Here is a 26,934-nt window from a genome sequence, read left to right as displayed (position 1 = left end):
CCCCTCTTTTCCTACCCCACAATAAATAAAATAAAACAAGGAGCTTTCTTCAATGGAAAAAGTATATTTAGATTTTTGGTGGTCTAAAATTTTCTATAAATCATGGCCATTAAATTTTTGAATCGACGACTAAAATTTAAAACTTTTATTAATAATATAATAATTATATTTATATTTAAATATTTTTACAAATACTTCTATTTTAAAATTATATTTTTGTCCTTTGTCCCCTCCTTTCATTTTTTCTCCATCACCCCTTCGCGACGTCGTTGAAAAATGGAGCACGACCACCACGAAGAGCCGCCGTCGTCGTCATCTTCTCGGGCTGCCTCTGCGTGTGCTGTCCTCGCCGTCGTTCATCCGCATCTTGCTGTCATCGAACCGCCGTCGTCGTCATCTTCACGGGCTGCCTCTGCGTGCGCCGTCCTCACCGTCGTTCATCCGCGTCTTGCAGTCATCGTCTATGGAGTCGTCAGGCTATCGCCGTTCGCCACTTCCAGTGTTGTCAAGAACGAGCGCGAGGGAGAGAGATCCGTCGCCGTCGACGCTGTTCACTAAAGGAGGAAGAACTGCGACGAGAAAGGAGAACAGGAGCCGTCGCGGTGGTCGCCGTCACCGCCGTTGGGTAGCAATGGTCAGATCCACCACTAATGGAGTCCACCAAAGCTTCTATCTGAAAAAATGTGAAAAGAAAAAAAAAAGATGAGAATATTTATGTAATTTACTATTTTATTTTTATAATTTTTTTTTCTAGACTATGAAGAATCTAAATATACTTTTCCATCTAAGACAAAGCCATAAAATAAATGTTCACTTTTTAATTTGAATATGGAAGAAAAAGTGGTGTTAGACTCGAATGTGGGGAATACAGGTACTTCACAGCCATGTGGTGTCAGTGAATAGAACTCAGACTATGCGAGTTCTTCCTTTTATAAAAAAATTGATAACAACAAATAACTCGGAGGGTCCGTTTTCTAGCTTCCGAAATTCATATTTGCCTAACCACAAGTCGGACCATGCGATTTATTAAGCAAAATTTTAAAATCAAACAACTCGCATGGTCCGATTTGTGTACTCTGAATTTTTTCAAATTTTTTACTCTGAATTTTTTTAACTTTTTAAACACAAATCAGACCCTCCAATTTGTGTACTCCTACAATTTTAAAAAATACCAAAAATTACCATATTAAAATATATCACTCATTTTATTTCCATATCAAAATTTTTTAGCCACAAATGTTGTCTCGCCACACTTGATTCCACTTATTAGATCCATCACTCTCCATTGGACCAAAAGTTATAAATGTTAGGACACTAACATTTATTGACAAGATAAAGTGCTAGCCATTAACAACGCACTTATTATTTTTTTTTTTTTCATTTTTGAGAATATTTAGTGTGCGCGGGCATGTGTTGTTTTTAATTTTAACACACAGAAGTCAGAACAAATAACACAATTATTGATGACTTATTTTTCCTGTGGTTCAAATTTTAAAAAATCGACATCTACTGCCATGTAATTTGTTCACGTTTTGCACAAATTTATGTTGTGCCCACTGCCAATAATACCACTTCTGAATGAAATTGATGAAAAGGTATATTGAACTTTTAGAAGGTTGATTTTTGACCTACCTTTTTTTTTTCTCTATGATTTGGTTCATCATTGTCCTCCTCACAAGTACCATGAATGTTGCCTCTTTTAAGGCCAATTATGTAACGTTGTCTCTAAGGAAAAGGAAAAATAGGTCATGTAATTAATTGATGCTATGGTACATGGGGTGTGTTTAAAGTTCACACGTGACTTTTCCTATGAGACCACTTGAATACAATGCTTGTCTTGTGTTGGGGGAGCATAAGTGTCGTTATACAAGTTAAAAACTTAAAACTAATTTTACCTCATCTCTGAAATCTTAAAAAGATTCCATAGCTACAAGAATGTGCAACTCTTGGCCTTATTGCATTTAATATTAAGCAGAAAATGTTTGCATGCAAATTATGCACTATGAAGCTGTCCTCCATTAATAGCTTGTTATTCCTGTAAATTTTAGAATATTACTGTTAACGATATATATTTAAAACTTAAAAGATCTAAAATATTTTAGACTATTTCATAAAATACTTAAAGGTACGAAAATACTCTGAAAAATGTTGAAAGACAAGGTCTTAAAAAAGTCTTAGAACATTTTAAATAAATATAAATGTGTAAGCAGGGATGGATCCAAGTGTATTGGTATGGGGCAAGCGCCCCCACTACAATTTGAAATTTTTTTTAGTAATATATGATAATAATATTTATTTACCCCTATTAGATTATTAAATTTGACTCCATAATAATTTTTTACTCAACTTTTGGTACTTAATCGCCAATTTAAAAATTTTATATTAGATATTCATTAGAAATTTAGAATGATCAATTCTCATTTAAACGAAATTAGTGTTTTTTTTAAAAATCAACTCAAAATAATATTTGTTACGATGGGTAACCGGATATTAATGGGTTGGACAGTATTGGTCAGCCCTAACGTATGAGAAAGGAGGCCTGCAGATGGATTAACGATCCCCAGGCTCCGTCCGACCTGTTCGTGAGAGGTGAGGGGGGTGGTACCTGCAAAGACACTCCGATGCCGAAGTCAGCAAAGGGAGCAAAACAGGTCTAGAGAGTATTGGGCTTAGAGATACCTTAGGGATGTCAGTGTACTTATAGTGGTGAACCAATAACTACCGTTGAAGTAGTGCCACTTTTTTAGGGTGTTAACCGTCCCTTTATCTTAGGGAGGTTAAGATATGGCTCCTAGAAGTGGTTAGAGAGATTCTAGGGGCAATTACTCATTCAAACGAGTGTTTATCTGCCAGCTAACTCTCGTCCCCGACTTCTTTAGAGTAAGTCGTGGTAGGAACCGACTTCCTGGGAGGAAGGTGGGTGGAATGCGGGGCTCATCCTTTAGGATTGGGCCTTTTATTTAGACCTGGGCCTTATCATTGGGCCAGGGTATGAACAGTGCCCCTACTCGAGCCCAATTTTTTAAGACTTGGGTTCGAGTATTCTACTCGGGGTTGTAACCGACTTGTTGGGGGACCGACGTGATGGTCTAAAACCGACGTGACTTTTCGTGACCTTTTGGTTCTGACAGTTACATCTACTCAAACGTCGTGTCCGTTAGGGATGTGCGTAGGGATTGATGGTCTTGGTAACAGTGCATCTTTATTAATGACTGCCCCATTTTTACCATTGTGCCCCTAACGTACTTATAAATACCTTCCCTTTCTTTCCTTGTTTCGTTTCTGCGATTTTTCAAATTTTCTCTTCATCTGTTCGTGCTGCACTCTTGTGTTGGAAGGCTTTTACTTCCTCCAACCCTCATTTTCAGATAAAGGTTAGTTTTAGTTTTTTCTCCTTCTGTAACATGCTTTTCTATTTGCATGCCTTTATTTTGTAGATAGATAAGTTGGTTTGTAGACTTCTGTTTAGTTCCGTATTCCCTCCCTTTAGAGACCGTATTTTTTTATTTTCCTTTTCCTTTTCCTTTGTAGGTTTTCGTCACCTTTTCAAGAAAAGAAAGAAAATGGCTTCCGTAGATGTTCTTTCTCAGTGGGTTGATGTCACGGTCCTAGGGGAGGAACCTTCGGTCGATACTGAGTTTATCACCCATCTTCGTACTCGCCACAGAATTTGTACTTCTGAGGAGGACGAGCCGAAGTATGAGTTGGTAGTCCCGGGTCCAGAAGACTGGGTTTGCTTCGGGAGGGCCAATGAAGCGGCCCCTCATTTTTTCTTTATGTATGAGTGTAGGATCACCCGTTTGGGTGTTTTTCTTCCTTTTTCAAATTTTGAGATGTTTGTTTTGCGTCACTGCCGAGTTGCTCCCACTCAGCTTTACCCCAACTCTTGGGGTTTTTTGAAAATTTACCAATTCATCAGCCAGGCCTTGGAGTTCCCGACTTCTCTGAGGGTTTTCTTCTATCTCTTCCATATGACCAAGCCCTTCAGTGGGCTGAATAATAAGCAACAGTGGGTGTCTTTCCGAGCCATTCAAGGTCGGAGAGTTTTCACCCTTTTTGATGAGTCCTTTCATGATTTCAAAAACTATTTTTTCAAAGTTCAAGCAGTAGAGGGTCACCACCCCTTTTTCTTGGATGAGAGTGCTTCTCCTCGCTTTCCTCTATACTGGTTGGAGGCCTCCCCCTGTGAGAAATATGGTCTGGATGACCTAAATGAAGTGGAGGCGGCCGTTGTGGGGTTCCTCCGAGAAGTGTGGGGGAGGGCCCCATATCTGGACACTAAGAAATTCCTCCAGGGGTCTCCGACTTTTATCCAGGCGCAACTAGGTAGCTTTTGTTTTTCTAATTTTACTTTCGACTTGTGATTTCTTGTACCGACTTGTTTGATTTTTTGTTACTTTCTTGTTTTTGCAGAGATGGCGAAGAAGAATGCTCAGGAATCTTACCAGAGAGTCCAGGAGGCCAAACCAATGTCTCGGGCTAGGACTGGTGGCTCCAAGGCAGTTATCTCTCCTCCTCCTCCTCCTCGGAACGTTGGGACTCCTTCCCAGCCCATTGTGATTTTTTCTTCAGCTTTCTCTCAGCCACCCCCCTCCGCTCGACCTTCTCCTGAGTCCGAGAGGAGGAAGCGCAAGACTTTAGAGTCTGGCTCTTCTTTTGAGGGTGAGGTTAAGGCGGATGCCCTTGCATTCGTCCGAAAGTACATCTACCCCCATGCTCATATGAGAATGGATGATGTATCTGTTCGGAATCACCTTACCACTTTGGTTGAGGAGAGTCTCAGGGCGGCGGGTGTTTGTGGTAAATTCTTAGATATTTTTGAGAAGGCTCCTCTTAGCTCTTTGGGTTCAACCTCGAAGGTTGAGGAGCTGGAAGGAAGGCTTCTTGTATATCAAGAGCATGAGAGGGGGTTGAAGGAGGAGGTCGCCAAGCTGAGGGAGGAGAGAGATGGCCTTCGGGAGAGGGAGAGGAAGTTGCAAGCCCAATGCAACATGGAGGTGGGCTTGAGGGAAAACAGCGCAGGACAGCTACCAAAGTTTATTTGAAGATCTTGTGTCTGTAAAGAATGATTTGCTGAATTCTCGGAAGGCATACACCGAGTTGGAGGACTCTATTGCCGAGGCTACCGAGGAGGCTTGGAGGATCTTTAAGGAGCAAGTTGGAGTTATTGCTCCGGACTTGGATCTTTCTCTTTTGGATCCTGACAAAGTTGTCCTTGACGGTGCCATAGTTGATCCCCCTGCTCCCATGATCGTTTCCGAGTCAGAATTGAAGACTCGGGGGCAGAGGATCATTGAGTCCCCTCCTCACTCAAAGGACGCTCCGAGTTCTTCAGCAGTTCCTCCGACTTCTCCTTCGTCTCCAATGGATACCTCTCTCCCTGGTCCTGGTGGCACTCTTCCTGACTCTGGTGGTGGTGATCCGTCTACTCCTCTTTCGAAAAAGTAATTTGTTGGCTATTTGGGGGCCCGGCCTGTGGGTCCCCCTCTTTTTAAACTTTTATTTGTGTTTGGTGCTGTTTGAACAATTTGCTTCTGGCCTTATAAAGCCGTAAACAAAATATTTAAAATACCCTTTTTTAATAAGGGTTTAAGTTAAAAATAAATACCCTTTTTTTGGATAAGGGTTTAAGTTACCTTATGCGTGCATGCTTTTTTATAGTGATTTTTCAAATCCCCTTGATCTTTTCTGAAAAATCTTTTCTTTGGCTTGTCTGCTTTTCTGAACCTTTTTGTTTTAAGGATTTTTAGGACAGCTTTCTAACCTTTACCTGGGTTTTTTTTCGATCTCTTTTGTTTATTCCTCGTACTCAATTTTATTTTATTGAGTTTTTATGACTTAGGCTACTTTTGTGAGTCATTTTTATTTTACTCGGTTTCCCATCTCGACTTATGAGTCGGAATGTTTCGGAGTTTATCATGATCAACCTTTGTAACCTCTTTACACCGACTTGTACCTCGTCGTTTTATCCTGACGACCATCTAGGTCGGTTCATGGGATTTTCACATTTTGTCGAGTTTAAGTCGGCGCGTTTCGTCGAAAAAAAGAGAAAACAAAGAAGGAATTTATAAGAGATATTTGTAAGATGAAAAAGATCTTTATTAATCGGGGAGGTACCTTATTGCTACTAAGGGTTTTTGACAATCTATTTCCCTTAGCCTCTACTATGATGCCTCGTTAAAAACCCTTCTCCAGAAAAAATCCTTCTCCAGAAAAAACCCTTTGATTTTTGGGAAAAAATCATGAAGTTGGGAAAAGAGTACATCAGGGAGTAGAGTTCGCTTTTAACTGTAGTACCTTTTCATATTACAAGCATGCCACGACCTTGGTAACTCGGTTCCGTTCAGGTCGGTTACTTTATAATAACCTTTTCCTAAGACTTCATTGACTTTGTATGGTCCCTTCCAATTTGCAGCGAGTTTTCCTTCCCCTGATTTGTTGACTCCAATGTCGTTTCTGATCAAGACCAAGTCGTTCGGGGCGAATGCTCTTCGAATGACTTTTTTGTTGTACCTTCTAGTCATCCTTTGCTTCAACGCTGCTTCTCTTATCTGGGCTTTCTCTCGGACTTCGGGGAGCAAGTCGAGCTCCTCTTTGTGCCCCTGTACGTTTCCGATCTGGTCATGGAAAATTACTCTTGGGCTTTGTTCGCTGACTTCTATTGGTATCATGGCTTCTACGCCACAGACTAGTCGGAAGGGCGTTTCTCCAGTGGCGGACTGGGGGGTTGTCCTGTAAGCCCATAGCACTTGTGAGAGCTCTTCGGCCCAGGCTCCTTTTGCATCTTGTAATCTTTTCTTCAGCCCTGCCAGTATGACTTTGTTGGCTGCCTCGGCTTGCCCATTGGCTTGCGGGTGCTCCACCGAGGTGAACTGGTGTTTGATTTTCATACTGGCTACTAGGCTTCTAAAGGTAGAGTCGGTGAACTGGGTTCCATTATCTGTAGTAATGGAATAGGGTATCCCATATCTTGTGATGATATTTTTGTAGAGGAACCTCCGACTTCTTTGTGCGATGATGGTGGCCAATGGTTCTGCTTCTATCCATTTTGTGAAGTAGTCTATTCCCACGATCAGGTATTTGACTTGTCCTGGCGCCTGGGGAAAAGGACCTAACAAATCCATTCCCCATTTTGCAAAGGGCCATGGAGAAGTGATGCTGATGAGCTCCTCCGGGGGAGCCACGTGGAAATTTGCATGCATCTGGCATGGTTGACACTTTTTCACAAATTCGGTCGCATCTTTCTGCAAGGTCGGCCAGTAGAATCCAGCTCGGATCACTTTCCTAGCCAATGACCTTGCTCCGAGATGATTTCCGCAGATCCCACTATGGACTTCCTCTAACACCTCGGTGGTTTTTGAGGTCGGTACGCACTTTAACAATGGTGTTGATATCCCCCTCCTGTAGAGAATATTTTTCACCAAGGTGTAGTGTTGTGCTTCCCTCCGGATTTTCTTGGCCTCTTTTTCCTCTTTCGGGAGGATGTCGAATTTCATGTATTCGACCAAGGGGTTCATCCATCCGAGGCTTAATCCGACTACCTCAAGGACTTCTTGCTTGTCTTTTTCTTTTACTACGGAGGGTTCCTGGAGAGTTTCCTGGATCAGGCTTCTGTTATTCCCTCCTGGCTTGGTACTTGCTAACTTGGATAAGGCGTCTGCTCTGCTATTTAGATCCCGAGTTATGTGTTTGACCTCGGTTTCTGCAAAGCGCCCAAGGTGTTCCAGAGTTTTTTCCAAGTACCTCTTCATATTTGGGTCCTTTGCCTGATACTCTCCACTTATCTGGGAGGTCACCACTTGCGAGTCGCTGTATATCATCACCTTTGTGGCACCGACTTCTTCCGCCAGCTTCAATCCAGCAATCAAGGCTTCATACTCTGCCTAATTATTTGAAGCTGGGAATTCAAATTTGAGGAAAACCTCTATCTGGGTTCCTCTTTCATCCACCAATATTATGCCTGCGCCGCTTCCTGTTTTGTTTGAGGATCCATCTACATAGAGTTTCCATGTAGTTGGTTTTTCCTCTTGCTCTCCTGCGTATTCTGCAATGAAGTCGGTGAGGCACTGGGCTTTAATCACCGTCCGAGTTTCATACTTCAAGTTGAACTCGGAGAGTTCTATTGCCCATTGAACCATTCTCCCTGCAACATCCGTCTTTTGGAGGATTTGCTTCATGGGTTGGTTCGTGCGGACTCTTATTGTGTGAGCTTGAAAGTAAGGCCGTAGCCTTCGTGAGGCTACTACTAAGGAGTAGGCAAACTTTTCTAGTTTGTGGTACATTAGCTCAGGACCTTGTAGAACTTTACTGATGAAATATACTGGGTGCTGACCGGCCTCGTCTTCTCTTATCAGGGCCGATGAGACGGCCTTGTCTGCTACAGATAAGTATAGGACGAGGTCTTCTCCAGCTGTAGGTCGGGTCAGGATAGGAGGTTGGCTCAAGAATCTTTTGAACTCCTGGAACGCCTCCTCGCATTCAAGAGTCCATTCGAACTGACATCCCTTTCTCAATAAGGAGAACAGTGGAAGGGATTTTAGTGCTGATCCTGCCAAAAATCTGGAAAGGGCTGCAAGTCGGCCATTCAGTTGTTGGACCTCTCTTAAACAAGTCGGGCTTTTCATCTCCAGGATAGCTCTACACTTATCGGGATTTGCTTCGATCCCTCTTTGTGTCAGCATAAACCCTAGAAATTTTCCTGCTTCTACCGTGAAGGCACACTTTGCAGGATTTAATCTCATCCCGTGTAACCTTATGGTGTCAAAGACTCGTGAGAGATCTGACAAGAGGTCGACTTCTTTTTCGGTTTTCACCAGCATGTCGTCGACGTATACTTCCATTAGGCTTCCAAGGTGGGAGGCGAACACCTTATTCATCAACCTCTGGTATGTGGCTCCTGCATTTTTCAATCCAAATGGCATGACCACGTAGTAGAAGTTAGCTCTGGGCGTGATGAATGACGTCTTCTCTTGGTCCGGCTCATACATCGGGATTTGGTTATACCCCGAGTAGGCGTCCATGAACGACAAGTATTGATACCCCGAGCTGGAGTCTACTGGATAAGGGTCCTTGGGACAGGCCTTATTTAAGTCGATATAGTCGACACACATTCTCCATTTGCCATTTTGTTTTTTGACTAGCACTACATTGGCTAGCCATGTTGGGTACTTGACTTCTCTGATGAAACCGGCTTCCAGGAGCGTCTGTACTTGCTCTTCTACTATTAGGGCTCGTTCTGGGCCGAGCTTGCATCTTCTTTGTTGTACAGGTCGGGTCCCCGGGTAGACCGAAAGCTTGTGGGACATGAGCTCGGGGTCTATCCCAGCCCCCAGGCATGTCGGATGCCTTCCAGGCGAAGAGATCGGAGTTATCTCTTAGGAGCTTAGTCAACCCTTGTTTTAGAGTTTCCCCTAGGTTGGCTCCTATGTGAGTATTTTTCCCTTTTTCTTCGCCTACCTGTATCTCCTCGGTTTTTCCTCCCGGCTGTGGTCGCAGCTCTTCTCTGGCTCTTGCACCTCCGAGCTCTATTGTGTGGACTTCTCGGCCCTTTCTTCTCAGGTTTAGGCTTTCATTGTAGCATTTCCTTGCCAATTTCTGATCTCCTTTTACCGTTGCTATCCCCGCTGAGGTCGGGAATTTCATACAAAGGTGGGGAGTGGATACCACCGCTCCGAGTCGATTGAGGGTAGCTCTGCCGATTAAAGCATTGTATGCTGACCTTACATCGATGACTATGAAGTCTATACTCAGAGTTTTTGATTTTTCCCCTTTTCCAAAAGTGGTGTGGAGGGGCAAAAATCCCAGTGGCTTTATTGGCGTGTCACCTAATCCGTACAAGGTGTCGGGGTAGGCTCTTAATTCTTTTTCATCCAGCCCTAGTTTGTCGAAAGCGGGCTTGAAAAGAATGTCCGCTGAGCTTCCTTGGTCTACTAGGGTTCTATGGAGATGGGCATTTGCTAGGATCATAGTTATTACCACTGGATCATCGTGTCCAGGGATTATTCCTTGCCCATCTTCTTTTGTGAATGAAATGGTAGGAAGGTCGGATGACTCTCCTCCGACCTGATAGACTCTCTTGAGATGCCTTTTGCGAGAGGATTTGGTGAGTCCCCCTCCTGCGAACCCCCCTGAGATCATATGGATATGTCTCTCCGGAGTCTGCGGTGGTGGGTCTCTTCTATCCATATCATCTCGCTTTCTCTTCCCATGAGTGTCCGACCTTTCTATGAGATATCTGTCGAACCGACCTTCTCTAGCCAGCTTTTCTATCACATTTTTAAGGTCGTAGCAGTCGTTTGTGGAGTGACTATATACTTTATGGTACTCATAGTAATCGCTGCGGCTTTCCCCTTTTTTATTTTTAATGGGTCTGGGGGGTGGCAGCCTTTCAGTATTACAAATCTCTCTGTATACATCCACTATAGAGACCTTTAGAGGAGTATAAGAGTGATATTTCCTTGGTCTATCGAGACCGAGTTCTTCCTTCTTCTTGGTTTCCCTCTCCCTCTCCTTTATTGAGGGAGGGTGCCCAGGTCGGCAACTTAGGTCTCTTAGCTTAGCATTTTCCTCCATGTTGATGTACTTTTCGGCTCTTTCCTGCACATCGCTTAGGGAGGTGGGGTGTCTTTAGATATGGACTGTGAGAAGGGACCTTCTCTAAGCCCATTGACTAACCCCATTATGACTGCCTCTGTGGGCAGGTCTTGAATCTCTAAACATGCTTTGTTGAACCTTTTCATATAGGCTCGTAAGGATTCTCCGACCTCCTGCTTTATTCCCAGGAGGCTTGGCGCATGTTTCACTTTGTCTTTCTGGATAGAAAACCTCATCAAAAACTTCCTTGAGAGGTCTTCAAAACTGGTTACCGACCTCGGGGGGAGGCTGTCGAACCATTTCATCGCTGCTTTCGACAAGGTGGTCGGAAAAGCTTTGCAACGCGTTGCGTCGGAAGCATCAGCCAGATACATCCGACTTTTAAAGTTGCTCAAGTGATGTTTTGGATCTGTGGTTCCATCATAGAGGTCCATATCGGGGCTTTTAAAGTTTCTTGGAACCTTTGCCCTCATTATGTCCTCACTGAAAGGATCCTCCCCTCCTAGGGGCGACTCTTCTCTATCGTCACGGGAGTTCCGACCTCTGAGGGAGGATTCCAACTTTAAGAGTTTTTTCTCTAACTCTTTTCGTCGATCCATCTCCTCTCTTAGGTGTTTTTCTACCTCCCTTTGTCGCTCCCGTTCCTGTTCTAGTTGTTTCAAGCGACTTTGGTGGACATGAACTAATCCCATAAGTTCAGTTGCATGGGACTGTCCGTCCTTCTCTGATTCACGGCGTTCAGAGGAATTCACCTTTGGGGTTTTGACTCCGGAGGTGCCCTCTCTTTGTTGATCGTTGGTTTCCTGGCGGAGGGTTAGGTCCGCGTCGTTATTTCTGGTATCCAGATTCTCTTGTTCGGAATCTGTTTCTACATGACCCTCCTCAGGGGATCTGTCCGCCATCACTGGTTGATCCCTCGGGTCCCCGGCAATGGCGCCAATGTTACGATGGGTAACCGGATATTAATGGGCTGGACAGTATTGGTCGGCCCTAACGTATGAGAAAGGAGGCCTGCAGATGGATTGACGATCCCCAGGCTCCGTCCGACCTGTTCGTGAGAGGTGAGGGGGGTGGTACCTGCAAAGACACTCCGATGCCGAAGTCAGCAAAGGGAGCAAAACAGGTCTAGAGAGTATTGGGCTTAGAGATACCTGAGGGATGTCAGTGTACTTATAGTGGTGAACCAATAACCACCGTTGAAGTAGTGCCACTTTTTTAGGGTGTTAACCGTCCCTTTATCTTAGGGAGGTTAAGATATGGCTCCTAGAAGTGGTTAGAGAGATTCTAGGGGCAGTTACTCATTCAAACGAGTGTTTATCTGCCAGCTAACTCTCGTCCCCAACTTCTTTAGAGTAAGTCGTGGTAGGAACCGACTTCCTGGGAGGAAGGTGGGTGGAATGCGGGGCTCATCCTTTAGGATTGGGCCTTTTATTTAGACCTGGGCCTTATCATTGGGCCAGGATATGAACAATATTATTTATCTTCTCTTCAAATTAGCTTTAATTTTTGCATAGCAACTATATTAATTGAAAGAACTTTTTAAACTATGAATATCAATAAGAGTCAGCTTCTAATTGTGTTGGGAAGTGAATTTTTAAATAATTGTTTAGTAATAGATATGGAAAGAGAAATTTTGATGGTAGTGTTAAGAGAAAAATTACTTAATTTTTTAAAAATTCAAAACCTAAAAGAATAGAATTTTAAATTATATATTATTATTTAAATTACTATTTTAGTGTTTTAATTTATATATTAGATATTTTGAAGGCTAATCATATTTTACAATAACAAAATATAATCATAACAATAATCATGCTATATGTACATAAAAAATAATTATCTCTATAAAATATATATTAAAATATAAAATACACATTGAAAATAAGTTAAACAATATATGTATTTATACATAGATATATAGTGATTAATGGATAATTTAATATTTAATTTTTTATATACGTATTATTTTTATTATAAAAATTATTATCATGTTATATAAATTTTGCCCCCACTACCAAAATTTTCTGGATCCGTCACTGTGTGTAAAAGTAATTTAGGTAATCTAAAAGTATTTAGAAAAATATAGATATGCTAAATATTTCTAATAACAATTAATCTGGACCCATTAAATTTAATTCATAAAAAAAGTGAATGATTATATATAGGGTGAAAACCATTAATTTGATGTATATTTCCATGTACATTTAACAAACACTTATAGTGTTTTAGCCACTAAAACACCCTTTTTTTTTTGTCTCGAGACTGAACAAATCTAACTGTCAAAGTGTCGAATGTTGAAGCGTGTCCAAAGTTGTGACGCTAATATAATCTAATCAATAAAATTTCAAAATTCACATCATGAAGTTTATGCTACATTATCTCTAGTGCTCACATATTTCTCCACTTGAATAACCATCAACCTTACAAGGTGAAAAGAACATTTGTACATTCGATTTGCAGAAGATACATGATGAAGCATAAATCAACCCGATGAAATTAAAGAGGCTCCAATCCTTCTGAAAATTTTGCATCAATATACCAAAGGTGAAACTCCAAAGCAACATGCATTCCCTTAACCTGGCCCTTCAGTTTGGCTTCATTGTTCAAGTTCCTCATAAGGGAAAAACGATTGACAATAATTATTAATTAACCACACATAGCGCATTAGCATGAAGGCCATATATAAAGGAGATCTAACTCTCACACAACCTCATAGCATTTCACTTTAGTAAACAAGAAATTTCTGAAATGCCTACATCCAAAACTCTCCTATTTAGAACTTAACATGCTGGGGAGACCAAAGTGCATATCCGAATTTAAATTTAAATAGACTTTCATGACTGTCTCCATGACAAAACTATTATACCTTCTGGGAAGGAAGAGCGTTGGAGAGTGAACTAAGTTGGCTGCTTTGCATGTTTTCCATTAACTGAACCACAGTCTTCAAATGTGCCATGCTGCATAATTGTAACTCAAAGACTTATCATATGCAAAATATTTTTATAATTTAGTCAAGCACACTGACAATAATAATTTAAAATAAAAAATTCTTTTCTCTCCAAATATGCAAGGCATATTTAGTCAAGCACAACAAGAATAATTAGCAATTTAGCACATCAGTGAAGCTCATAAAACCACACAAGCAACATTGTCAAAATACAATTTTGTATAATTGATTTTAGGTATAATTAATTCTAACATAACTGGTTTTTATGTCTGCTACTTCCTCTCAATGTAATTCTAACACAGTAAAAATTTTCACTTTGATCCAAATTGATTCTAGAGACAAGAATTTGATTCTAGTTGAGAAAAATCAAACATAGATTAAAAAGGAGGTTCCAATTTCTAAACATGTAAGTATAGCCAATCAGATAAGAGGAAGTTCTAACTTTTGCAATCCATTATCCATATATGCATCCAAAGATGATATCACCCGAGGAAGTTGCTCTAAAATCTGCAATTTGAAAAGCAAAACAACCAGCATTACACACACTAGAAACTTGTTTTTGCAGTCATCCACTACCCTGCATCAGATAAAAATGTGCACCTGCTCTGTATTCTTCATAGTAGAAACCTTTGCCATAAGGTTCTTGGGAAGCTTAGTGAGTTTGGCCTACAAGTGATCGAAGAAAGGAGTCATACATCTTATATTAACGATAATAATGTGAAAAATGTGTGCTCTCTAATTAGCTTATTTTTGCGGAAAAAAAGTGTTATATAAAAACTGCAACATCAAGTTGAGTCAGGCAATCTCAGCTCAACAGTGATGGCAGTGTTTTGTGGGATATGGGACTGGTGGGTTTGGGTGCATCCTACGTGACAAAAATGGTAAATGGATTCGGGGTTGCAATGGAAAATGTGTGGAGTTACAGGTACTTCATTCTGAGTTATTAGATATTTGATGTGAATTGAATTTAGATTGGGAGAATGGTCATCGGTCAATAGTGTGAGACTTATTGTCCCGAAGCTTTAAATATTTAATTTGCTCTGGTTTGAGAATGACCTTGTATCATATAGAGGCTTTCGGAATTAATAAAATTGTAGAAATCATTTCCAAGAGGTGGCTTGTTAGGTTTTGCCTTGTGGCTCACTTTGCAAGTTCTGCTGCAGATTTCATGGCAAGAAAGGGTGCTCATAGTGATATCCATTACAATGAATCTGTGCAGCCTTATGATGATGTACTTCCCTTGATTCAGAGGAACATGTTTGGGAACTTTATAGCCCCTAAGTTTCTTTGTTTTCTTCTTTTTATTTATTTATTTATTTTTTTGGTGTCAAAAGAAAAGAGAAGAAACACAGCCAGATTAGGCTCCACGAATACTTATGGACTAAATTAGCTAAACTACTCCACGGCTCTAACCACTCTGCTTGTTGCACCGAGCTTCTCACTGCATGCTTGGCCATAAAATCTGCAACTGCAGTAGCTGTCCTCTGCACTAATTTAACCTCTGCTGTCCAATTCCAAAGAAGAGTATCATGGATTTTCTGAATCAAATCCCTATCAGCTGCATTTTCATGAAATCTATGGGGTTGGGATGCTAGAAAATCATCCACATTGTCAGCCTGACAAATAATTTCCTGGCAACCGCACTCTCAGGTCAACACTAAGCCTCTCCAAATAGCAAAAAAACTCACACCGGGCCTTTTGATCCATCTTCGATTTACATCCTTAATGACACAGCCAAATCCAGGTAAGTTACTTCTCTCAACGCTAGCATCACAATTAATCTTGACTTTATTTCCAGTTTTCCCCAATCTCAATATACTCTATCAGTTTCCTTAATCAATTTCACTAAAATTATTTTATTTACTAATCTCCTCAGTTTTTCCCCCAATCCATTAACTTTACAAATGAAGCCCCCTACAGCCCTACTGTTCATCCAAAAATCAAGGCATAAAATAATACAAAACATACCGAAAAAAGAAAAAAAAAAAAAAACAAACGAAACTTGATGCAGGATATGGAATTTATAATGATAGTAACATTGTTGTCATCACGGCGAATTTGTGTTTGTGAGGGAGAGCGAGAGAGTACCTGAGCCGGAGAAGAGTTCTGCATGAGGTGGAGGAGGTTGGCAGAGGATTGAACCGCCTGAGAGATCTGCTCCGTCACCATAGCCTTTGCCGGAGCCTCTCTTGTGCCACTGCCGGCGGAGGCTGATCCCGCCGTCGACATCGATCGCCACAACCGCCCTCTTCTGTCGTTACTGATTGGGTTCTGTTGCCGTCGTTCCATTCTTCGGTTTTATTGATCTATGTAATTTTTTTTAACTTTTTACCGCTGATTAGAGTTACTTCTAAGTTAAAAGTTTGAAAGGTGAAATGTTTTATTTCGCTTTTGGCATAGCCTGGGCCTGGAAGCCCAACACAGAGAGAGAAACAAGCCTAAAACAAGCATTTAATATTTGACCAAAAAAAAAAAAAAAAGCATTTAATAGAGTATGCCGAAAACAATTACCAAAAAAAAACAAGAGTATGCCAAAAACAAAAACGAATCTTATTGAGGATTAGGAATAGGGAGGTCAATGGGGCTGGGCGGGGGCGGGGGATGCCTCCCTGCTCCCCATTCCCGCCCCCAGAATTAATTCCCGTCCCCGCCCCATTCCCCGCCATGGGGGAATAATTGTCCCCATCCCCATTTCCCGCATTCTCCGCATTCCCCGCGGGGCTCCATTCCCCATCTCCCTAATTCATATGAAAATTATAATAAAAAAAAATCAAAAAACCAAAAAACAAACTACAAAATATTATTACAAACACACAAACATATCTTATCCAATATTATAAGTCCAGAAATATAATATAGCAAATCATAGTCCATAAAATAAAATCTTAAACAATAGGATTATGGTTTTTCAATGAGTGAAATTACTAAAAGAACTCCTATATTAGAAATAAAGTAAGGGTTATTAAGTAAGTTAAAAGATTCGGAGAATTATCAGGGATGGGGCGGGGATCCCCGCTCGGGTCCTCGCGCATGTCTCGGGGGAATTTCGCTCCCCATCCCCATCCCCACGGAGAAAATTCCCCACTATTGGGGCCCCATTCGGGGCGGTCTCCGCGGGGATCCCCACCTCCTGGGAATTTTTGACACCCCTAATTAGGAAGACTACACAAGCATGCCCACAAAAAAAAAAAAGAAGACTGCACTAGCAGATGTCAGAGGTATTCATCAAAAATCAATAAACTGATTAACCGGTTAAAAAACTTTAACCAAATTTTAAATAACTGGTTTTCTAAAATGGTTAATAAATTAAAATCAGTTTTAAAAAAAGCAGTTAACCGAATTGGTAAAAATTGGTTTATAAATTGGTTAACCAATTCAAAACCAATTTTAATGGTTTGAAATTATAAAGTTTATTTTTAATATAAATATGTTATAAATTTAAATTGGTTTTATAATAGGCAAAAAAAGCTAAATTAGTTTTTTAAGTATCAAAAATAGGTTTATAAGTTAAAATTAATTTTTTATAAAATCAATTTTTAAATGAAAAAATCGATTTTTACAGGAAAAACTAGTTTTAATGGGGAAAATGAAATTTTAGAAGAAAAATCGATTTTTAAATAAACAACCGATTATTTTTAAAATTGGTTTTTTATTTTTAAAACTAGTTTATTATTTTTATAACCAGTAATAAAGTTCTATTTAAAACCAGTTTGATTTACTAATCTAAACCAAATCAATTTATTACTTTTATAATTAGTTAATAATAAGTTTTTCTATTTAAAATCAGTTTGATTATTAACCTAAACCAAATTTTTGTTTAACTAAAATGAGGTTTAGTGTTTTGGTTTACTTTAACCATGTACACCCTTAGTAGTTGAGGCTTTAGTCAAAGTGGCAAATCATAGTGATACGAATTTTGTGGGACAAACTGAGAACTGTTATATGCTAATTGGTCCAATTACAAGAACAACAATTAAGAGAATGAAAAAAGATTTTGCAAATATGACTAAATCATTTGTTCAGGAGATGCATCAAGAATTGGCCAAGACAATGGTTAACGGTTATGAAAATCCACATGTCTTACTATTTATAAGTTACATTAAAGACTCTCGTTAGTCAAGTTGAATCAAATAGGCATCACTTTATTAGTATTTATTTTAAGACTTATTTAATGTTTATCTTATATTTATTTTATTTTGTTTATTTTAGGCCCAATTATGATTTGACCTATTTTTATTTTAGTAAATTTATGAGTTAGGGTTTTAAACTAAGAGGTATAAAAATCTTTAAAACATTGTAGCCACTTTTTTCTCTTAATTTTTGATGAATGAAAATTTTTTTGAGATTTTTTGTGAAACTTGGGTGTGAACAGAAGAGGTAGAGTGATTCTCTTAATTGTTGTGTCAGAAAATCAAATTAAGATAGAGGAGTCATTTTCTTTGATTTTCATTTTATCCTGAATTTCGTTTCGTACCACATAGTGCCCCTTAATATGTTGTACTTGGCTTTAAAGTTGGCAAGGTCAAGTAATGGATAGGAACCTTGAAGTGTCGGACATGTGAGTGTGTAGTGTGTGTGAATTTGTGATGTTCTAATACTTAGGATTGAGGATTGTCTATTTTATCTAATAAACAAAAAAATAAAAAGGACTACACCAGAGTCAAGCAACAACAACCAAGACTAAGTTAACCAGTAGCAGAGCTACCCTCCACCGATGTTTCCTTAACCAGGAGTGGTATCACAACTACTTGCCAAATACAAGGGACGATAGTTAATGGTACAATTTTTCATGAAGAAAGGTAGGTAGCAAATAGAATCGGACAAAAAACAGGGACAAAATCTTTTTTTTATACATGGCTAGCGGATGCAGAGACTCTAAATGCAACTTTGGGATCGGATGAAAACTCTATAGAATTAGCGAACTATTCTCATGAAAAGGAGGATCTGAGAGTAGCCCTTTCTAATAAAGCAGCTCACCGATTGTATTTTCCTATCGGCACGAGGATCGAAGAACCCCACTCATCTAACAGTGGTGGTGGAGTTGAAGAAACAATAGTAGCAGCAACAATCTACCTAGGCAAAATAATGAACTCCTTGAATTGCAACCTCTTTTTGTCTCCCCTCCGGTAAGAACGAAGTCGGAGGAAGCTGTGTGGAGTAGCCGTGTTGCAACACGCTATAGAGAGGTGAGTTAAAATTGGATAGAGACATCAGATAACTACCTAGAGAAGGCGGTATCATAGCTTGCATCCTATTTAAAGATGGTAGTCGTTAATATCACTGATTCATAGCAGTAGGTAACAATGAACACAACTAGAACAATTATTGGAAATAGATGATGACATTCATATTTTGCAAAGGGAACTCCCAAGTTTCAATCTGTGTAGTATGATAGAGTTGCTAGGCGAGGTTCAATTTTTTTAGGACTTAGCGAGGTTCAATTTTGATGTGCGTAATCTTATTGTTATTTGAACTGGGCTTTCTAGTCTTTCTCTTGACAAAAACATAAAAAGAAAAAACTGAAATTCTTTATCTTATTCTTTACACTATCAACTACAAATCAAATGAAGACTTAAATAATGTCCAAAAAACAGAGACTTAAATGTTTCTAATTTATATCCAAGATGAAATGTTCAAAACACATTTTCTTTTCCCAAATGTAGCGGTAGCTAAACAGGTCGAACCCACCAGGTCAAATAGCCAAAATCGCCAAAACCTCTAAAAAGGGTGGGTTGGGATGAGATTTTGAACCTACCAAATTTTAAAAATCCACCAAAATTACACCGCTAAAACCGCGGGCCAAGGCAGGGGACGAGCAGGCCTGGCGGGCTATCATCCTTTTTTTAAGGGATATTTCAGTAAATTTACATAGGTATAAATTGAAAATTAGGGTTTTTGCTTTACAAAAACAACACATCACACATGATGCCTTCTGCCTGATGATGCCATAGCCCACAGCCCCACACGGCCGCACCCCAGACCCCATAGCCACCCTTCGTCCCTTCCCTGACCTAGTGACCCTGACTCTTTGAGCTTCAGTAGCTTGGCTCCCTCCTCACTCGCTCCTCCCAGTTTCGGTGGCCTTTCCTCAGTCTCGCGGTCCTCACTCCTCGGTGTTCCTTGAGCTCCCTATGCCGGTGGCCTTGCCTCAGTCTCGCAGCATCACAAATTGCGGTTCGTGGTGGACGGGCGGCGCGCTCCAGTTCCTCTTCTCTGTGAGCTGCCTCTCGTCATCAGCGGCGCTATGTCTTGTCGGTGCCTCTGCTCTGCCTTTCACTCTTCTCTCCTCCTCTGTCTCTTAGCGGTTCTGTGACCATCGGACTCCCAGCGGCGCTCCTCTCTCATCCTCTGCCTCTCAGCGGCTTTGTGATTAGTAAGTGATTTACAGCAATAACTGAATATCTATGTGACAAATATTGGATTAAAATATTAATCTAGCTTATGAATATTGGAACAGAAAAGATATTATTAGAATGCTTGATATTGTAATGCTTGTTTGTTTTTCTTTCCAAATCTTTCATAAAGATGCTTGTTGTTGTTTGTTTTTTTCATATCTAGTTGTGCTATAATAGATTAAAATGAAGATCTTCATTTTATTTTGTTTTTTTTCAAGTAAGGAACTGTGTTTAGTTGTTTACCTATATTTATCTTTGATTACTAAACTTTTTTATATGAAAAGGATAAAATAGTAGATAAAAAGGAAAAACAATTAACTGTAGGTTTCGTTTTTGTTTTCTGGTGACTGTAAGTGAATAAGTGATGATGTAGTTAGTACTTAGTACTTGTTAATTATGTTTGATTATCGTTTGAATACTTTCTTACTGATTTAGATATTGTTATGTATTGATATTATTTAGGTTGAGTTGTTGATTTTGCAATGGATAATTCTATCTCTATGAAATTTGATGGTGGGAACGTAACACAAAATCCTAAAAATAAAGAAAGATCTGAAATTGCAGAAGATATTAAAAAGGAAAAGACGAAGGTAACAATATCTGATGTGTGAAGAAATTTCATAAAGTTTGGACCTAGTGATGATGGTATAAATCGTGCTCAATGTGATGTTTGCAAATAGAAGTTTAAGGCTGGTGGTAAACAATATAGGACAACGTCACTTAAGCGTCTTTTAGGCAGGTGCGTGAAAATAGACTTTGAGAATATTGGTCAAACTTTGATAGAAATGCAAAATAAAATGGGGGCTCTAAAGATAGATAATCATGTATCGCGTGAGATATTTGCTGCCTTTGTGATTGATTGTGATGTTCCCTTTTCTATTGTTGATAATAAGAAATTTAGGTATTGGGTAAAATATATCAGTCTAACTCTAAGCCTGATTATTAGAAATACTCTAAAGGAGGATGTGCTAAAAATTTACTCAAAGAAAAAAAAAAGCTTAAAAGTACTTTAGTAGCCATTCCTAATAGAGTTTATTTGACTTCTGATTTATGGACATCCATCACTATAGAAGGCTATTTATGTTTAATTGCTCACTTTGTTGATTTAAATTAGAAATTACAAAATAAAGTTTTGAGTTTTTGTCATATGCCTCTTCCTCACACGGGATTTAAATTGTCTTCCAAGATTTTTGAGCTTTTAAATGAGTGGAGAATTGAAAAAAAGATTATGACTCTTACATTAGATAATACATCTGCTAATGCTACATGCCAAGATCATTTAAAAAGTACATTAAATACGTATGATTGGTTGTTGTGTGATGGAGAGTTCTTTCATATTCTTGTTCTGCTAATATCTTGAATCTTACTGCGAAAGATGGATTAAAAATTGCTCATGATGCATTGAATAAGATTAGGAAAAGTGAGAATATGTAAGGGGATTGGAAAGTAGAATGATAACGTTTAAAGAATGTGTTTCAGCGATTTAAGGTTTGAATTTTACAAGTGGGTTGCATCTAGATGCTACTACTCGATGAAATTCTACGTACATTATGCTCAAAAGTGCTATCAAGTATCGAAAGGCCTTTGAGTATTTGAAGGCAACCGATCATGCTTATAAGCATTGTCCTTCGGTTGAAGAATGGGAGAGAGCTGAAAGGATATGTGAATTTTTATACCTTTTTATGAAACTACTAATTTGATTTCTTACACATCTTATCTTACTTCGAATTTGTATCTTCTATAAGTCTATCATATTTAATATATTTTGATGAAAAGTTTGAGAAGTGAAGATGAGCTTCTAAGGAGCATGGGAGAAAAGAAGATGAACAAATTTAAGAAGTATTAGAAAAAGTATAGTGTCATTCTTGCATTTGGTGCTATTCTTGATCCTAGGTTTAAGATTTCTACTTTAGAGCTTATGTATGAAGAGATTGATGTTGAGACTGCAAAAGGGAATGTGGAATATGTGAAAAAAAAATTATACAAACTTTTTGAAAAATATGACAAGAATTCTTTTTCAAACGTTGAAGCACAAAGACCTAGTATTCAATCTTCATCCATGGCCCATACCCTTGAAAATGCAAGCAAGAAGCGACTTGCGATTGTTGGTGTAAGTAATGTTTAACATATTTTGATTCTCTTATATTATTAATTGTCATTGTTCTATCCTAACAAGATAGTTTATTTCTATTTTGCTAGAAAATGATGAAACATAACTGATACGTGCTTCAAATGTTCGAGATATGAAGAGTTCAAGTGTTATTTAGAAGATATTAGTTTATATTTTTAGAATGTTTTAATTTAACTTAATGTATTTTGATTTTGTTTATTTAATTACTAGATTGGGTCTTATGTTTGTGGGCTTTAGGATTTTCTTTGTTTTAACCTAATAAGAGGTTATAAATACCTCCTTAGCTATTGTAGACCTAACACAGAATGATTTAAAGGTGTGAAAATCTCTTTTTGATTTCGTGATGAAACCATAATGTGGACAATTGAGGTTGAGGAGTCTCTTTCTTGTTGCATCGAAGAATTGGATAGAAGGTTGAGGAGTCCCTTCGATTCAATCCCCAAACTATGACATTGACAAGTTAGGTTGAGGAGTCCCTTTCTTGTTGCGTCAAGAAATTGGATAGAAAGTAGAGTGATTTTCTTTGTACTTAATTTCAACCTATCCTATTTTTTCTATTTCAATTACAATGTATCTTTTTTTATTCAGTTTAAAAGATAAACAAGATAAGGATTCAAACTGAATAAAAAAAAAGATACATTGAAATTGAAATAAAAACAAAAATGATAGATTGAAATTGAATACAAAGAAAATCACTCTAATTTTTACCCAATTTCTTGACATAACAAGAAAGGAACTCCTCAACCTAACTTGTCAATGCCATAGTTTGGGGAATGAATCGAAGGGACACTGATGAGCGGATAATTTATACGCTTTTTGGCATTATTTTTAGTATGTTTTTAGTATGTTTTAGTTAGTTTTTATTATATTTTTATTAGTTTTTAATTAAAAATCACATTTCTGGAATTTACTATGAGTTTGTGTGTTTTTCTGTGATTTCAGGTATTTTCTGGCTGAAATTGAGGGACTTGAGCAAAAATCAGATTCAGAGGCTGACAAAGGACTGCTGATGCTGTTGGATTCTGACCTCCCTGCACTCAAAATGGATTTTCTGGAGCTACAGAACTCCAAATGGCACGCTCTCAATTGCGTTGGAAAGTATACATCCAGGGATTTCCAGCAATATATAATAGTCTATACTTTGCCCGAGTTTATATGATGCAAACTGGCGTTGAACGCCAGCTCTCTGCCCAATTCTGGAGTCAAACGCCAGAAACACGTTGCAAAGTGGAGTTAAACGCCCAAACTGGCATCAAAGCTGGCGTTTAACTCCAAGAAAAGTCTCTACACATTTAAAGCTTCAAGCTCAGCCCAAGCACACACCAAGTGGGCCCCGAAAGTAGATTTCTACATCATTTACTTATTTCTGTAACCCTAGTAACTAGTCGGAAATAAATAGGACCATCTCTGGACGTTTACTTCTTAGATCATGGGGGCTGGCCTCTCGGCCATGCCTGGACCTTGTTCTTATGTATTTTCAACAGTAGAGTTTCTACACACCATAGATTAAGGTGTGGAGCTCTGCTGTACCTCGAGTATTAATGCAATTACTACTATTTTCCATTCAATTCAGCTTATTCCTATTCTAAGATATTCATTCGCACCCAAGAACATGATGAATGTGATGATTATGTGACGCTCATCACCATTCTCACCTATGAACACGTGCCTGACAACCACTTCCGTTCTACATGCAAACAAGGCTTGAATGTGTATCTCTTAGCCTCATGATCGTGAGATCAGAGTCTTCGTGGTATAAGTTAGAACCCATGGATGACCATTCTTGAGATCCGGAAAGTCTAAACCTTGTCTGTGGTATTCCGAGTAGGATCTGGGAAGGGATGGCTGTGACGAGCTTCAAACTCGCGAGTGCTGGGCGTAGTGACAGACACAAAAGGATAGTAAATCCTATTCCGGCATGATCGAGAACCGACAGATGATTAGCCGTGCTGTGACAGAGTATTTGGACCATTTTCACTGAGAGGACGGGATGTAGCCATTCACAACGGTGATGCCCAACATACAGCTTGCCATGGAAAGGAGTAAGAAGGATTGGATGAAGATAGTAGGAAAGCAGAGAGACGGAAGGGACAAAGCATCTCTACACGCTTATCTGAAATTCTCACCAATGAATTACAGAAGTACCTCTATCTTTACTTTATATTTTATTTATATTTTAATTATTAAATCTCCATAAACATTTGAATCCGCCTAACTGAGATTTACAAGATGACCATAGCTTGCTTCATACCGACAATCTCCGTGGGATCGACCCTTACTCACGTAAGGTTTATTACTTGGACGACCCAGTGCACTTGCTGGTTAGTTGTGCGAAGTTGTGACAAAGAATTAAGATTATAAACGCGCATATTGAGTTTTCAGTGCCGTTACCAAAAGAGATGAACCGTCACAATTTTTGCGCACCAAGTTTTTAGCGCCGTTGCCTGGGATTGTTCGAGTTTGGACAACTAACGGTTCATCTTGTTGCTCAGATCAGGTAATTTTATTTTAATTTTAAGCTTTTTGTTTTATTATTCTTAATTTCGAAAAAAAATTATAAAAATAAATATTTTCAAAAATATATTTTTCTTCAGAATTTTTAAGAATGAATTCCAGTGTTTCATGATGATTTGTTGAATTCTGGCTGGCTATAAGCCATGTCTAATCTTTTGGACCGGGGTTTCAACTTATCATCACAAGAGCTTGTTGATCTTCACCTATTTGGCAGTTACACACATAGTTGTTGTTTACATGGGAGGTATCAATATCTGCTGAAGCTTGGCTGGCCATTGGCCATGTCTAGTATTTTGGATCGGAGCTTTCACTGAAAGCATGGCTGGCTAGTGAGCCATGTCTAATTCCTGGACCGGAGCTTTAGACTAATATTGCTTGATTCTTGGAATTCATATTAAAAATTTTGAAATCCTTAATTTTCTTTTTCCAATTAATTTTCGAAAAAAAAAATACCAAAAAATTTAATAAAATCATAAAAACCAAAAATTTGATGTTTCTTGTTTAAGTCTAGTGTCAATTTTTAAGTTTGGTGTCTATTGCATCTTTTTAATTTTGCTTTAAATTTTCGAAAAATACATGCATGGTGTTCTTCATGATCTTCAAGTTGTTCTTGACAAGTCTTCTTGTTTGATCTTCATATTTTCTTGTTTTATGCCTTTTCTTGTTTCTCATATGCATTTTCAATTTGTTATTGTCTAAGCATTGAAAATTTCTAAGTTTGGTGTCTTGTATGTTTTTATTTTCTTAAAAATTTTCAAAAATAAGTTCTTGGTGTTCATCATGACATTCAAAGTGTTCTTGGTGTTCATCTTGACATTCATAGTGTTCTTTCATGCATTGTGTGTTTTGATTTATAATTTTTATGTTATGTGTCATTTTTATGTTTTTCTCTCTCATCATTAAAAATTCAAAAATAAAAAAATATCTTTCCCTTTTTTATCTCATAATTTTCGAAAATTTGAGTTGACTTTTTCAAAAATTTTTAAAATCTAGTTGTTTCTTATGAGTCAAATCAAATTTTCAATTTAAAAAGTCTATTTTTTCAAATCTTTTTCAAAAATCAAATCTTTTTCAATTTTCTTAATATTTTCGAAAATTTTTAAATTAATTTTCAAAATCTTTTTCTTATCTTTATTTCACAATTTCAAAATCTTCACTAACAATTAATATGATTGATTCAAAAATTTTTAAGTTGTTACTTGCCTAGTAAGAAAGATTCAATCTTTAAAATTTAAAATCATATTTTTTTATTTCTTGTTAGTCAAGTAATCAAATTTAATTTTCAAAATCAAATCTTTTTAAAATTTCTTTTTCAAATCTTTTTCAAAATAAACTTCAACCACATCTTCTTCAAATTCAATTTCAAAATCTTTTCTAACTTCTTATCTTTTCAAAATTGATTTTCAAATCTTTTTCAATCAATCTTATCTTTTTGTTTGATTCTTATCTTTTTCAAAACTCCCTAACTAATTCTCTCTTTAATTTTCGAAAATCACCTTCCTCTTTTTCAAAATTCCTTTTTAATTAACTAATTGTTTTAATTTTTAATTTAATTTAATTTCAATTTTAATTTTCGAATTTTAACTTTAAATTTTATTTTTATTTTATTTGATTTTCGAATTCCCTCTCTCTTATCTCCTTCTATTTATTTATTCATCTACTAACACTTCTCTTCCACCCAAAAATTTGAACACCATCTTCCTCTCTGTGTTCGAGTTTTCTCTTCTCCTTCTTATATTCTTCTCTTCTTAAACTCACATAAGGAATCTCTATACTGTGACATAAAGGATTCCATATTTTCTTTTGTGTTCTCTTCTTTTTCATATGAGCAGGAACAAGGATAAGAACATTCTTGTTGAAGCTGATCCTGAACCTGAAAGAACTCTGAAGAGGAAGCTAAGGAAGCTAAAGCACAACTCTCTGGAGAAAATCTGACAGAAATTTTTGAAAAAGAAGAAGACATGGCCGAAAATAATAATAATGCAAGGAAGATGCTTGGTGACTTTACTGCACCAAATTCCAATTTACATGGAAGGAGCATCTCAATCCCTGCCATTGGAGCAAACAATTTTGAGTTTAAACCTCAATTAGTTTCTCTGATGCAACAGAACTGCAAGTTTCATGGACTTCCATCGGAAGATCCTTTTTAGTTCTTAACTGAATTCTTGCAGATCTGTGATACTGTTAAGACCAATGGGGTTGATCCCGAGGTCTACAGGCTTATGCTTTTCCCGTTTGCTGTAAGAGACAGAGCTAGAATATGGTTGGATTCTCAACCTAAGGATAGCCTGAATTCTTGGGATAAGCTGGTCATGGCTTTCTTAGCCAAGTTCTTTCCTCCTCAAAAGCTTAGT

General features: G+C 38.3%; 1 protein-coding gene across 2 annotated transcripts; it reads right to left on the bottom strand.

Annotated features, from left to right (window-relative positions):
- Window positions 1-12,925: 12,925 nt before the first annotated feature.
- Window positions 12,926-15,844, bottom strand: TOM2B (tobamovirus multiplication 2B). Of its 2 annotated transcripts, none has more exons than XM_088497428.1 (5): window positions 15,629-15,844; window positions 14,141-14,206; window positions 13,983-14,047; window positions 13,460-13,550; window positions 12,926-13,204 (listed from the first exon to the last, which is right to left on the bottom strand). In XM_088497428.1, exons 1-5 carry the CDS (start codon window positions 15,827-15,829, stop codon window positions 13,190-13,192), a joined length of 438 nt encoding a protein of 145 aa, XP_088353554.1. In that variant the 5' UTR covers window positions 15,830-15,844; the 3' UTR covers window positions 12,926-13,189. The 2 variants fall into 2 exon arrangements, with proteins under 2 accessions (XP_088353554.1, XP_088353555.1); XM_088497429.1 differs by having other exon boundaries at window positions 12,926-13,187.
- Between the last annotated feature and the right edge of the window lie 11,090 nt (window positions 15,845-26,934).

Source organism: Arachis ipaensis, chromosome B8, assembly GCF_059453495.1.
Source record: "Arachis ipaensis isolate K30076 ecotype BB chromosome B8, ASM5945349v1, whole genome shotgun sequence".
NCBI classification, from domain to species: domain Eukaryota; kingdom Viridiplantae; phylum Streptophyta; class Magnoliopsida; order Fabales; family Fabaceae; genus Arachis; species Arachis ipaensis.
This window is presented reverse-complemented; position numbering and strand designations above follow the sequence as displayed.